General features: G+C 43.8%; 1 protein-coding gene across 3 annotated transcripts in view; it reads right to left on the bottom strand.

Moving 5' to 3' along the window:
- The window catches only part of CEP290 (centrosomal protein 290), a 557,889-nt gene that overhangs the window by 287,124 nt on the left and 256,318 nt on the right, over positions 1–14,447 (bottom strand). For all 3 annotated transcript variants that reach the window (XR_003856690.1, XM_029601651.1, XM_029601650.1), the window contains exon 27: positions 5,231–5,436. Coding sequence is in view for 2 of the 3 variants with exons in the window: in XM_029601651.1 (XP_029457511.1) it covers positions 5,231–5,436 (206 nt within the window). In the remaining variant the exon portion in view is untranslated. The remainder of the gene's footprint in view (positions 1–5,230; positions 5,437–14,447) is intronic.

Raw genomic sequence — 14,447 nt, 5'->3', positions numbered from 1 at the left:
TGCCAATTATGTCAATCTCATCATTTGCCGCTATACACTCTAACTCTCCCATCTTGTTTCTTAGACTTCTGTCATTGGCATACAGACATTTCAAAGTGTGTTTTTTGTTTGTATTAACAATCTGCTTTTCAGTGATTAGGGATAATTCAGAAATCATTAGCTTCGGTGATTTTTTACATATAGGCCCAAGGACTATGTTTGCTTTTAATGGAACCTCTCTGTTGAGATGCCCTAACTCTCCTATTTCATTAGTATCCTTCAAGGATACATTTTTCCGAACCATGCACTGCTGAGTGACTGTCTGCTTTCCCCCTTGTTCTAGTTTAAAAGCTGCTCTTTCTCCTTTTTGAAAGTTAGTGCCAGCAGCTTGGTTCCACTCTGGTTAAGGTGGAGCCCATCCTTTCGGAAAAGTCTCCCCTTTCCCCAAAAGTTTCCCCAGTTCCTAATAAAGCTGAATCCCTCTTCCCTGCACCATCGTCTCATCCACGCATTGAAACACTGGAGCTCTGCTTGCCTCTGGGGACCTGCACGTGGAACAGGAAGCATTTCAGAGAATGCCACTCTAGATGTTCTGGATTTCAGCTTCCTACCTAAAATCCTAAATTTGGCTTCCAGAACCTCTCTCCCACATTTTCCTATGTCGTTGGTGCCCATATGTACCACGACAGCCGGCTCCTCCCCAGCACTGTCTATAATCCTATCTAGGTGACACGTGAGGTCTGCCACCTTCGCACCAGGCAGGCAAGTTACCAGGCGGTCCTCATGTCCACCAGCCACCCTGCTATCTACATTTCTAATAATCGAATCACCAACTATGATGGCCGACCTAACCCTTCCCTCCTGGGCAATAGCCCTTGGAGACTTGTCCAGTGCTAGAAGACAATACATCACCTGGAGAGCAGGTCCTTGCTACAGGATCACTTCCTGCTACACCAGGGTGATGTTCTCCTACTGGGAGACCTTTCTGTTCCAAGGCAGCACTGGGGCTGCCAGACTGGATTTGGGACTTGGATACTATGTCACTGAAGGGCTCATCAATGTACCTCTCTGTCTGCCTCAACTCCTCCAAGTCTGCTACTCTAGCCTCCAGAGATCAGACTCGTTCTCTGAGAGCCAGGAGCTCTTTGCACTGAGTGCACACACACAATCTCTCACCGGCAGGTAAAAAATCATACATGTGACACTCAATGCAAAAGATTGGAAAACCCCCCTCTTGCTGCTGGACTGCTGCCTTCATCTTAGTTTTATTGAGTTCCTAGTTAATTTTAGGATACTAAGGGAGTTGGAATGAGAGTACTTTAAATGTACAGGTGAATTTACTAATTAATCAGCAAGTGTCCTACAAGGGGATGATTAAACTTTCAATAAGGGCTGGTACAATAGTATGATTTAGATAAGACCCTGATTGATTTTTAATCAGAAAGTGTCTCATGCCTAAAAATCAAGGGTTGAGTGGGTGGGAAAGACAGACCCTAGAATTAACTATCTCTGGCTTGCTTATTACCTCAGACACACACAAACTCTAAAGAATATATCCCTTAATTTCACCTTTCACAAACTTTTATAAGCCCAAACATTTCTGAAAATTATACTTACCAATCTTCTTTAACCACCTATAAATTAATCTTCACTCAGTTAATGGAAGGGTTTGAGTTCGGTGCGCGCTTCCGGTCCTCCTCTACTGCAAAGGGTGCAGGGCCTCTGGAAGCTGAGGCTGTGGACGTCAATCCCTGGATTGCTTGCGGTGACTTCTGGACTCCTCTCCCGGGGGATGCTGGGAGCAGTATGCAGATGAGCCTTCCGGTCCTTCTCTACTACAAAGGGTGCGGGGCCTCTGGAAGCTGGGGCTGTGGATGTCAATCCCTGGATCGCTTGCGGTGACTTCTGGACTCCTCTCCCGGGGGATGCTGGGAGCAGTATGCAGATGAGCCTTTCAGTCCTCCTCTCCTCCGTCAATGGGTATAAGCTTCGCCATCGCCCTGCCCACCTTAAGACCTGTCTCTGGGAAATCCCATTCCCGGTTAACCAATTTCTTTATCTTCTTAGGTAATGGTAAGGCACTATGAGGACTCCTCAGTCTTTCCAGGACCAGATTTACTCCCTCATTGATTCCTCTTGAGTGACCTTAATACTTAATTCCTCCAAAGCCTGAGGAATCAGGGGACACAGCTCCTCTTTCCTAAACAGGCAGATGACTCTCAGGTCATCTCCCTCTGTCACCAGCATCTCAGATGGATCAGGGTCATCCTTGTCTGTATCCAGAACTGCAGTCGGGTCCGCATCGGAGTTCACCCCACTGGGATCACCCCCCTGTACAGGCACTTGCAGGATCTTCCCGAGGATCATCCGAGCCGACCAAATTCCTTGGATCACCCTCGGATCCCAAACTATGTCCCGGGCCCAGACGTCTGAGCAAACCGCCCAAAACCTCTCAACGAGACCTCCCTAGGTCTCTTGCAAGCACCTCGCAACTGGCTCTTTCCCTGGGACGCTTTCCTCCTGCCCCCCCTTCCATGACAGAAAGGCCTTATGCAGGAGGAGAACAAAATCCAGTGAAAATTCCTCTGGATCCGCGTCATCTTTCTCAAGGCTGCTCCCATCTTGACTCTCCACCTGTGCTAATATCCCGTGCTGCTGACGGTCTCATGGGAGAAAGAGCTAGAGGAAAATCCCTGGGCACCTTGGAGCTCACAGCCTTCTGCCTGTGACTCTTGGAGGCCATGGCTGCTCCTTCCAGTCCCTCTGGGACCTCTGCTGCAAGACTCAAAGATCTGGTGGCCCTCCTGTCCAGGGCCGCATCCTCTGAGGCTCTGTTACTGCCCCCCAGCACAGCCGGAGCACAGGGACGCCTCATTAAGCCGCGGAGAACACAACCTGCATGCTTTACTGGATTTCGTGCAAGGTTTTGGTGCCATTAAAGCAAGGGAGAAAGCGGCGGCCTAGTGGGAGGAAAAAAACCATGCACTGGTGCTTGCACGCAGGCCGTGCATGTGGTCTGCCTTCATAGACGCGCTCCTGCACAGGAAGATCGAAAACGTGCCTTAGGAATCCACCTGGCAGCTTCCCCAGGTGCCCCGGAGAATTGGCAGTAGAGCAGGAGAAAAAACCCTACTCAGGCGTTCTCATACAGGCCGCACACGTGGCCTGTCCCCAGAACTGCCTGTACAGGCCTGACTCAGCGAATGGAGGAGAAAAATGCACCTGAGCCACTTGCCTGTCAGCCCCCAGGATCCCTCGTCGGACACAGCAGCTCAAACTCTCCCTCCTTCTGGCGCTGACAGCTCCCACTGAAGTACAAAGAGTCCCTTCTGCCGAGCCACCCCGACCAAAGCTTCTGTTTCCAACAACTAACTTTTTTTTTTTTTAAACTTAATTATTCAAGGAAAAGAAATACTTCCCTGTCAGGAGGAAGGCAGCCTGAAGGAGACCTCGGAGAGAATGAGGGAGCAAGTCCCCTGGCTATCAGACCCTCTGACAGTGGCGGGTCAAAGCTAGACAGGGATAGCCAACCCCCCCCCACACACACACACACACTCGCATGGCTCCACCTGAGGGATGGTCCACAAAGGTACCTAACACCTCAGAGAGCACGGCATTAAATTCTCACTTTCTTGTTTTGTTTTTTTAAACAGACAGCAGGATTGCATCTCTATCATCTGCTGGAGACAGAGAAATACGGAGGGACTGCAGGTGGCACTCTTGGATATGTAGCAGTGCCTCAAAGTTTTGTTCTCTGCCTCCATCTGCTGGTAGGGATGCAAAACCCACGTGTCTGGACTGATCTGGGTATGAACAGGAAATACTGGATTCCTGCTGCTAGTACCACCTCCTATGTAGTGGCTGTGATGTCACACAGAAAAACAATGTTGTCTTCCTCCATCTGATGGTAGGGGGAAATATCCCACTTGTAATTGCTGAACTGAAATGGGAAATTTCACAATGCTGTACATGGGATCACCTAAAAAACACTGTCAACAATTGATAAAAAAATTGATAAGAGGTGAATTTTAACAGGACTTACGCACATAAATAGAACATACCATCATAGCAATTTTAAAAAGCCATTTACATGTGTAAAATACACTTACACTAGTAAATTCTATAGACAATTTGATGGCATATATTTTGGCAATTTTCAAAAGCCCACTTACTCGAGTATAGAAACATAGAAACAAAGAAACATAGAAATGACGGCAGAAGAAGACCAAACGGCCCATCCAGTCTGCCCAGCAAGCTTCACACATTTTTTTCTCATACTTATCTGTTTCTCTTAGCTCTTTGGTTCTATTTCCCTTCCACCCCCGCCATTAATGTAGAGAGCAGTGATGGAGCTGCATCCGAGTGAAATATCAAGCTTGATTAGTTAGGGGTAGTAGGGGTAGTAACCGCCGCAATAAGCAAGCTACACCCATGCTTATTTGTTTTACCAAGACTATGTTATTCAGCCCTTATTGGTTGTTTTTCTTCTCCCCTGCCGTTGAAGCAGAGAGCTATGCTGGATATGCGTGAAGTATCAGTTTTTCTTCTCCCCTGCCGTTGAAGCAGAGAGCTATGCTGGATATGCGTGAAGTATCAGTTTTTCTTCTCCCCTGCCGTTGAAGCAGAGAGCTATGCTGGATATGCGTGAAGTATCAGTTTTTCTTCTCCCCTGCCGTTGAAGCAGAGAGCTATGCTGGATATGCGTGAAGTATCAGTTTTTCTTCTCCCCTGCCGTTGAAGCAGAGAGCTATGCTGGATATGCGTGAAGTATCAGTTTTTCTTCTCCCCTGCCGTTGAAGCAGAGAGCTATGCTGGATATGCATTGAAAGTGAAGTATCAGGCTTATTTGGTTTGCATTTACATGTGTAAAACTCAATTTTAAGCGAGCAAATGCTTTTAAAATCAGGCCCTCAGTGTACACCTGAATATAATCACTAAATTAATCTTATTAAACCTGAGTCAGCTATTTCTGTCATATTCTCCATGGTCAGTACCGGGGACTTGCTTTGGTTGTAAAATTGACCACAGATTGTATCTCTCCATATGTTCTTTCGTTATACATAAAAATGTTATATGTATTGTTGTTATACTTGTGAACCATTGTGAAGGCCAGTACCAAACAACGTTATGTAAAAATATCCAAATAAATAAATAAAAATAAATAAAATTTCAGAAACCAGAGACACTCAGTAAGGAACCAGAAGCTGAAGCTGCATATAATTAAGGAGTGAATCAAGTATTTATTACTCACCTCAGCAAACTTGTTTTCCAGTTCAAAATTGCGCTCTTCCACTTGCTTCAGTGTAATACGTAGATGATCATACATTTTCTGTGAGTGTTCAGCTCTTTGCCGTTCATTCAGTTCTTTCATTTCCAGCATGGTGATTTTCTTCGAGATGGACACAATCTCACTGTTTGTAATTGCTTTTGTAGCCTTGTCCATAGTGGTACTACTCTCTGTAGGCAATAAAGCAATTGTAGCAGATATAGACAAAAATATAGTGCACGTGCTGTATACATCTAATAGCACCATGGAATGATAAGAAGTTCCATCCAGACTAATAAAGCCTACTTTCCTGGGACACATGTACACACAGCCGTTTTCTACACATATGCGTGTATCCCATAAAACTACCCTCGTCAGAATCCTCACATTCCCTCCTGATCCCCCCCACCCCGATGTGTTCTGGAAATTTGGTGCTGATATAACACAAAACAAAAAGTAGAGGGGGAACACACCCACAGAGATATCAATTTCATAAGCCTTCTTTTCCTTCAGAAAATAGGTTAATAAGTCCTACTAGTTTTAATTAGCAAGAAACCACAGATCAAAAGATCTGTTGTATAGTCAGAAGACTGAGGAAATCAGCAAGGTTAAAATGTTCCAGGAAGGTGTGCAGTGCTAGGTCATATGACACCAGCCCCCATCAGAAGTCATTTTACCTATTATTTTGGGGTTTGCTTCCTAGTTCTGTGCACCGGGCTGCTCTCTGGCCTCATATGCAGCCTGTTAGGAAGCATGTAGCTTTCTGCCAGGCTCTGCAGGAGCTTCAAGTACTACAAGCAAGGTGGCAGCAAGGGCTTTCTTGGTGCATGCCAAGCCCCACATCATGCAAAAAAGGAAATTTTCAGTGACTGTTCACTTTATGCAATAAACTAAATATTTTAGCTCTTGTGCAGTAACAGAAACTAATTGTCATTTCCCTTGTTATTAAATGGCAGGTTGCCATATTACTATAAATGGATCATACATCAGCAACTGATACAGGATCGCTATTGGAACGTGAACTATGTTGCTTTATTTTAGAAGGTATTTGCTGTTTTCTCTGAGTGTATGGCATGCACTTAAAGATAGATTTTCAAAGTCTTCATTAGGAACTACATGGGTAAACTGACTACCTAATTGGGTTTTTAGCAAATTAAAAGCATGCACAGACTTTCATGATGCACAGTTTTAGCTGCAGTAAAAAAAAAAGAGGTATTCCCAGGGATTAAATGTGGTTAGATGTCAAAAATACTTGCACATATTTAGAGGGTAATTTTCATACAGCCCGCTTAAATCAGTTTTGAAAGTTTGCAAGTGTGTGCAGAACCAGTGCCAACATACACACCTAGTTACACCTGCGCAGGAGGAAAATCAAAAAAGCATGTCCCTAAATCATATCCTTGCTCCAACGTATCTGTTAATTTCCTTTCCTTTAGTCCTACCAGACCAGTCCAGACAAGTGGGTTATGTCTCCCTGCCAGTAAATGGAGAAAGGAAAAAAAATGCTCAAAACTGACTTCATTCCCTCTACAGGAGTCTGGTGCTGCCTTCAGCCCTTCTGTATCCTATGTCAAAACATTTGTTTGTTTTGGTTTCCAAATCAACAACACAATCAAAACCTGATGCAGCCATGTTAAGACTTTCCTGTTCCCTAGTGCTTGAGTGAGTAGGGTTGCATAGGTAAAGGGTTGAAGAGGATGATTAAGTTTGTTCAGTGTGTTTTTATATTATTTATGAATATTTTTATTGTAAACTGTTGTGATAGTTTTGCTTATGGTACAACATATATGTTTTTAAATAAACAAACTTCATACCATGCTCATGAACCCAGGAATTAGATAAGCCCTACACCAAGGTCACAATTAGACCAACTATCTTCAAAATGACAACAAGATACTCGCTGTTAGTTTTCTGAACTTGACAGAATGAGAGCATTTGATCACTGTAGGATGAACTCTGGACTGGTCTGGCAGGACTCTGGACTGGTCTGGCAGGTCTGGCAGACTCTGGACTGGTCTGGCAGGACTACAAGGAAAGGAAATTAACAGAAAATTTTAAATTTCACCTTCATTATCATCCATGCCAGACCAGTCCAGATAAGTGGAGCATACCAAAGCTCCTCCGAAACCAGGTGGGAGGAAGCAACAATAGGTCGCTACATTCCTGCAGCCAAGGCATAGCCTCTCCTGGCCTGCATACCAACACTGAGGTGTTTAGAGCAGGGATGCAAAGAAGACATGGGTACTGCCCTGCCATTATACTCTGGAAAGACAGATTCTGATTCTGCCTACAAGGAGTCCTGCACCCTCATTGAGTAGGCTTAACAGCCATCTAGGACCTGCAAACTCTTGCTGGAGCAGGCCAAAGTGCTCATTTCAATTCTTCCTGACATCAATGCCTTAGAAACCACTGTGCTTTAATAGAACATATCAAAGACCTTATCCAAAAAGAAATTGTCTTCTACAAACATCTCACAGTTGGCCTACAACGGAGATGAGAAAGGCCAACTATGTCCTGGCCTACACTGCCCGATTTTCTCACCATCATAAGTGAGAAGAGCCCGATTCCTACATACGTGAAACATTACCCTTAGAAACAGGGAAGTATTGGGCTCAGAGATAACCTTTCCTTTAAAATTACCAAAGGCCACCTAGGAGACAGACCACAACAACAAGACTCAAAGTCATGCCCTATAAGGCTTGAGAAGAAGATAGGCCAGATCCCTTCAAACCTAAGCTCAAATTCCAAGTCGAGGAGACTTCCCACAGCCAAGGACTTGTGTTCTTGACTCCCCGGAAGAAAGTATCCAATCAGAGAGAAGCAAGAGAGATTCCATGACTGTGTCCCTTGCAGCAGGCCAAATTTGATATCTACCTTGTGTGAGATTTGTGGGTTATGCCTTAATCTCAATCTGCTCTGCCAGAAGGACAAGATTGAAGGAATGGACCCCTGAAAGAGAAATATTGTCTCCTCTATAAAATGACCTTGTAGGGATTCCAAACTCAAGCGAGGTGTTATGTGGTCCTCTTTCTCAACACTGAAGGCTGTAATCCCTGACACTAAAGGTCCATCAAGCCCAGTATCCTGTTTCCAACATTGGCCAAGCCAGGTCACAAGTACCTGGCAGGATCCCAAGGGGTTGATAGATTCCAAGCTGCTTATCCCAAGAATAAGCAGTGGATTTCGGCAACTCTATTTTAATAATGGTTAAAGGACTTCCTCCAGGTTCTCTCCAGCCAAAGCTGCAAAAGAGAATGGAAAGGAAAGAATCCTCTCACCGGGGAAAAGGTGAAGCAACACTCCTGTTTGCACTTTCAGAACTTGGTCCACGGAATGCCCAACCCCCAGCGAGAACACGTGCAGGAGACTGGACACCGGACTTGGTTCTACTGGGATATCCAAAATCCCCTGGCTCCTGCTTTCCATTTTTTTTGGCCAAAGAACTTGCTCCTCTTGGAGCTTTGCTGAGCTGATCTGAAATCCACTCTCAGATATGCCTCACCTGACCCCCTTACATTTACATTTATTTAAATTTATTGTCTGCATTCATCATTTAAATTGAGGTAAAGTACATAGAAAGGCACTCAATTTAAAACCATTACAACATAAAGCAACATATAGCAGTAATTATAACTCTGCATTGCATATTTTCACAAAACACTGAGATGAAACTGCTGGAAATTACTAACTTCTTCACTCTAGGCCTATTTAATTAGGATTCCTTTAAACTGAATGCTTGAGTAAATAATAACATCTTTAAGTGCCTTATGAAAAGTTTTGTTGTATTCAATTGTATGGACGTTGACTGGCAGAGAGTTCCAGAAAAGGGATCCAGCTGAGTTGCTTACCTGTAACAGGTGTTCTCCCAGGACAGCAGGATGTAGTCCTCACATATGGGTGATGTCACTGGATGGAGCCCTATCACGGAAAACCTTTCTGTCAAAGTTTCTAGAAAGCTTTGACTGGCACACTGAGCACACCCAGCATGCCATGATCCCTGTGTCCACAGGGGTCTCTCCCTTCAGTCTCGTTTGTAGCAAAAAAGTGCGAGCAAAAAATAAAATAACAAAACGTAAACAACCAAACTCTGCGGGGTGGCAGGTGGGTATCGTGAGGACTACATCCTGCTGTCCTGGGAGAACACCTGTTACAGGTAAGCAACTCTGCTTTCTCCCAGGACAAGCAGGGTGGTAGTCCTCACATATGGGTGATTAGCAAGCTACAGGCTGACTCATATTACAACAGGCCAATAGCAGACAACTCGTGCAGCAGGCACAATAATTGGGGTGCTATTGGCAAGGATGAGGCAGCCTGAAATCACAGCAGGTGGTTATGGAAGGAGTTGGGGATTATACTGGAACAAAATTCTGCAAGACAGATTAGGCAAAGGCAGAGTCTTGATGGACTTCCTTATCTAAGCAGTAGAGGGCTGCGAATGTGTGAAGAGAGCTCCATGTCACAGCCTAGCAGATGTCGGCAATTGGTACTGAATGATAGTGTGCTACCGATGTTGCCATTACCCTTACAAAATGTGCCTACACTCACCCCTGGAGAGGAAGGCCTGCTTCCTCATAGCAGAATTCAATATAGTCTGCTAGCCAGTTGGAGAGAGTTTGTTTGCCCACTGGAACTTGCAGCTTGTCTTTGACAAAGAAGCAAAGAGTTGGGTGGATTTCCTATGGACTGCAGTGCGGTCTAGATAGATTGCAAGTGCACGCTTACAGTCAAAGGTGTGCAAAACCCTCTCGCCCTGGTGAGAGAGAGCCTTTGGGAAGAGTGGGCAGACTATAGAGTGAGTAAGGGGAGAGACTGTGTCCACCTTAAGAAGAAATTAGGGTGAGTATAAAGGACCACTCGGTCACGGAGGAACCTAGTGTTGGGTAAGTATGTAACAAGGTCTTGTAATTCACTGACCCTTTTAGCAGAGGTGATAGCTACGAGGAAAATAATTTTCCATGTTAGAATTTTAACAATATCTCACAATTTATCTCACTTAGCAACCAATGATCTATGCAATAATATAGCAAAACATTTTGAAAAGAAAACCGAAAGCATTTCATCTGAATTTTCCACATTACCTATACCCAAATCTACATTACCACAAGCTCCCTTTCATTATCAGAATTCAGTAATACAAATAATAGAGACATAATTAATATTTTATCAAAATCAAAACCTTCCAACAGTCCATTCAATCCCTGCCCTGGGCATTTACTTAGAAATGTCAAAGAACACCTTGCCCAGTCTATCTCCAATATAGTCAATGTCTCTTTATCACAAGGCATATTCCCTGCATCTTTGAAAAAAACATCTATCACACCAATACCAAAGAATAAAACTCATTTGCAGGATGTCTCAAACTACCAACTTATAGCTACGCTTCCATCAATGGCCAAAATTATTGAATCCATTGTACTTCATCAATTCTCCGATTATATTCAAGATCAGTGGTTCTCAACCGGTGTGTTGCGACACACCAGTGTGTCGCCAAGAACACGCAGGTGTGTCGCCACACTTCCCGGTCCCCCGCTGACCCAGCTGCTCCCCGGTCCTCCTTCGCCCGGGCTTAAAATGCTGTCAGCTCAGGCGGAACGCAGCAGAACAGCTCGGCATGGTCTCGTCTTCCAGCCCCCCCCCCCCCCGCGCGGCCTGGAAGAGGAAGTGGTGAGCAGCGGGTGTGTGCGCGGGAAGAAGAGGCCATGCTAGTGTGGTCTGCGTCGGCCCGAAGAATAGAAGAGAGGCACGGCCGGAGGAATGAGCAGCGCGGCTCAGAGAAAAATGAAGAAGAACGTCAACCGTCGCGGCCGATGGGGCTCCTTTCTCCGGGTGAGGGCTGAAAATGAAGGAGGTTAGGGTTGGGAGGAGGCGGCTGCCCAAGCTAGTTCCGGGGAGGGAGGGAAGGAGAGAGAGTGAATGAGCAAGCAAGCATGTGTGTTTGAGATCCTGTGTGTGTATGTGTGTGAGTGAGATAGCAAGTATGTGAATGATTGAGAGCCTGTATATGTGAAAGAGTATGTCTGTGATTGAGAGCCTGCCTGTGAGAGAGAGAGCATGAATGTAAGTTTACGACTGGGAACCTGTATGTGTATGTAGAAGAGAGGCACGGCCGGAGGAATGAGCAGCGCGGCTCAGAGAAAAATGAAGAAGAACGTCAACCGTCGCGGCCGATGGGGCTCCTTTCTCCGGGTGAGGGCTGAAAATGAAGGAGGTTAGGGTTGGGAGGAGGCGGCTGCTGACGCTAGTTCCGGGGAGGGAGGGAAGGAGAGAGAGTGAATGAGCAAGCAAGCATGTGTGTTTGAGATCCTGTGTGTGTATGTGTGTGAGTGAGATAGCAAGTATGTGAATGATTGAGAGCCTGTATATGTGAAAGAGTATGTCTGTGATTGAGAGCCTGCCTGTGAGAGAGAGAGCATGAATGTAAGTTTACGACTGGGAACCTGTATGTGTAAATTTGTGATTGAAAACCTGTTTGTGTGAAAGAGTATGTGTGTATGATTGAGATCCTTTGTGTGTGAGAGAGATAATGTGTATGTATGATTAAGATCCTGTGTGTATAAGTAAGAGAGAGCATGTGTGTGATTGAGAGCTGGTTTAGGTGAGAAAGCATGTGAGTATGTGACTGAGAGCCTGTGGGTAAATGAGAGAAAGAGAGAGCATGTGTGTCTGTGTCTGATTGAAAGTTGGTTTAGGTGAGGGAGCATCTGAGTATGTGATTAAGAGTCTGTGTGTAAATGAGAGAAAGAGAGAGCATGTGTGTGATTGAAAGCTGGTTTAGGTGAGGGAGCATCTGAGTATGTGATTAAGAGTCTGTGTGTAAATGAGAGAAAGAGAGAGCATGTGTGTGATTGAAAGCTGGTTTAGGTGAGGGAGCATCTGAGTAGGTGATTGAGAGCCTGTGTGTAAATGAGCGAAAGAGAGAGCATGTGTGTCTGTGAGATTGAGAGCTGGTTTAGGTGAGGGAGCATCCGAGTATGTGATTGAGAGCCTATGTGTAAATGAGAGAAAGAGAGAGAGCATGTTTGTAAGCATGTGAATGAGAGTCTGTGTGTGAGAGAAAAAGAAAGCATGTATGTGTGTGATTGAAAGCCTCTGTGTGTAAGCGTGAAAAGATAGCATGTGTGTAAATGTGTAATTAAGAGCCTATATAAGTGAGAGAAAAAGCATGTGTATATGTGAGTAACTGAGAGCATGTGTGTATAGGTGTGTAACTGAGAGCCAGTGGAAGTGAGAGCGTTCGTATGTGACTGAGAGAGAGGAGAAAGTTCCAAGCAAACCGCCCCTCCTGTTAATTCAAAACAATCTCAGGAGACCTGGATATCAAACATTCCCAGGTATGCAGAGCAGAAAAATTTTTGTATCCTTATTTTTCATTACTTGGTCTTTGTGTCTGCTATTTTGAAATATTTTATTGGTATCTAGAACTTTTTTATATGAGTTTTTAATTATTGAATATTCCACTCATCAGCTATTTCAAAATAATCTGTTCTTTTTGTTAGTATGATTTTACTGCTACTGATTTTATATTTCTTGATTTGTTTTATAAGGATGGGTGATGTTTCTTTTTTCCTTTATTATACTGCATACAGAGACTCTGGCTTATTGCAGTTTCCAATTCAGTTTTTTCTGCATGCTTCTAGTTATGCGTTTTGGTCTCTTTATTCTTTGTTAGGTGAGGGTCAGCACATGTGATTTAGGTGAGGTTTTCTGCTGGCGTGTAGTTTCTGTGTAGGGCTCTATAGCAGCCTGTCTTGGTCCGTTTTCCTAATAGGAGATGCATTGGTGTCTTAAGGCCTGGTGTAATATTTTCAGTGTTGCCTTTTCTTAGGTAAGTGCTGGAAATTGGTGCTGTTTTGGTGTGGGATGTTTACTATTTATGCAATTTCTGTTCAGACAGAATACGTATCTTTTCCTTGTGTCATTTTAAACAATAAAAATAATTACCAAACCTTTACTTTTTATTTCCGCCGTGAATTGAAATGAGCAGTGTGTCACACATGTGAGTGTGGCCTGTCAGGTGTGTCACGATGGGAAAAAGGTTGAGAACCACTGTTCAAAATAATAACATATTACATGCCAATCAACACGGATTCAGAAAAAGACACAGCACGGAATCCTTACTTCTTTCATCATTTGACACAATTCTCAGAGGCTTTAACTCAAATACAAACTACATTATGGTATTACTCAACATTTCGGCAGCATTCGATACTTTAAATCATGACATTCTACTGCTAAACCTTAAACAAATAGGTGTTACAGGTACTGTTTTACAATGGTTTACCTCTTTCATAACAGAGCACCCACAAAGAATAACACTGGGAACCTCAAACTCCGAATGGTACACAACTAAATCTGGCATCCCGTAAGGATCATCACTCTCTGCGATTCTTTTCAATGTTTTACATTATGTCATCTTCTGTCTGGACTTGATTTGTCATTCAAACTTTACACCGATGACATTCAGTTCATCATCCCATTTACTGACTCCTGGAAAAAGACATTTTCACTATTGCAACTATACTTATCTACTATAAAAATCTGGTTATTCCACAATAGATTAAAATTAAACACATCAAAAACAGAGCCAATTTTTCTATCCACAGTTCCTGATTCAATCCATCAGCCTCTGAAAAACTTCACTTTTGAAGGACAAACAATAACAATAAAACCTTATGCCAAAAACCTAAGCTCAGTCATCGACTCCAGACTAACCATGTCCAATAATATATCAGCTCTGGTAAAGAAATCCTTTTACAAACTTCAAATGTTGAAAAAACTCAAACCTCTACTGTTCCCTGCAGATTTTCAATCCGTAACTCAAGCACTCATTCTGACAAGTTTAGATTACTGTAACTCCTTATACCTAGGTTTACCAATATCCACTACTCATCCACTTCAACTTATTAAAAACTCCACAGCCCGTCTTTTGTATAACATATCTCGTAGGGACCATATCACTCCAACATTACAACATCTTCACTGGTTACCAATACCTTACCGAGTCACTTACAAAATTCTCACAATAATTCATAATCTAATTTACAACCCTATTTCTATATGGTTTTGCACTCTATTAAGGATCTACAAACCAACCCGACAGCTCCGCTCAATGGACAAATGTATCCTTGAAGTACCCTCAATAAAAATCGCACATCTGGATTTCACACGCAAACGAGCTTTCTCAGTCGCAGGTCCAACTCTG

The sequence above is a fragment of the Rhinatrema bivittatum genome, chromosome 4 (assembly GCF_901001135.1).
Source record: "Rhinatrema bivittatum chromosome 4, aRhiBiv1.1, whole genome shotgun sequence".
NCBI classification, from domain to species: Eukaryota; Metazoa; Chordata; class Amphibia; order Gymnophiona; family Rhinatrematidae; genus Rhinatrema; species Rhinatrema bivittatum.
The sequence above is the reverse complement of the archived record's forward strand: the minus strand, read 5'-3'. Positions and strand labels throughout refer to the sequence as shown.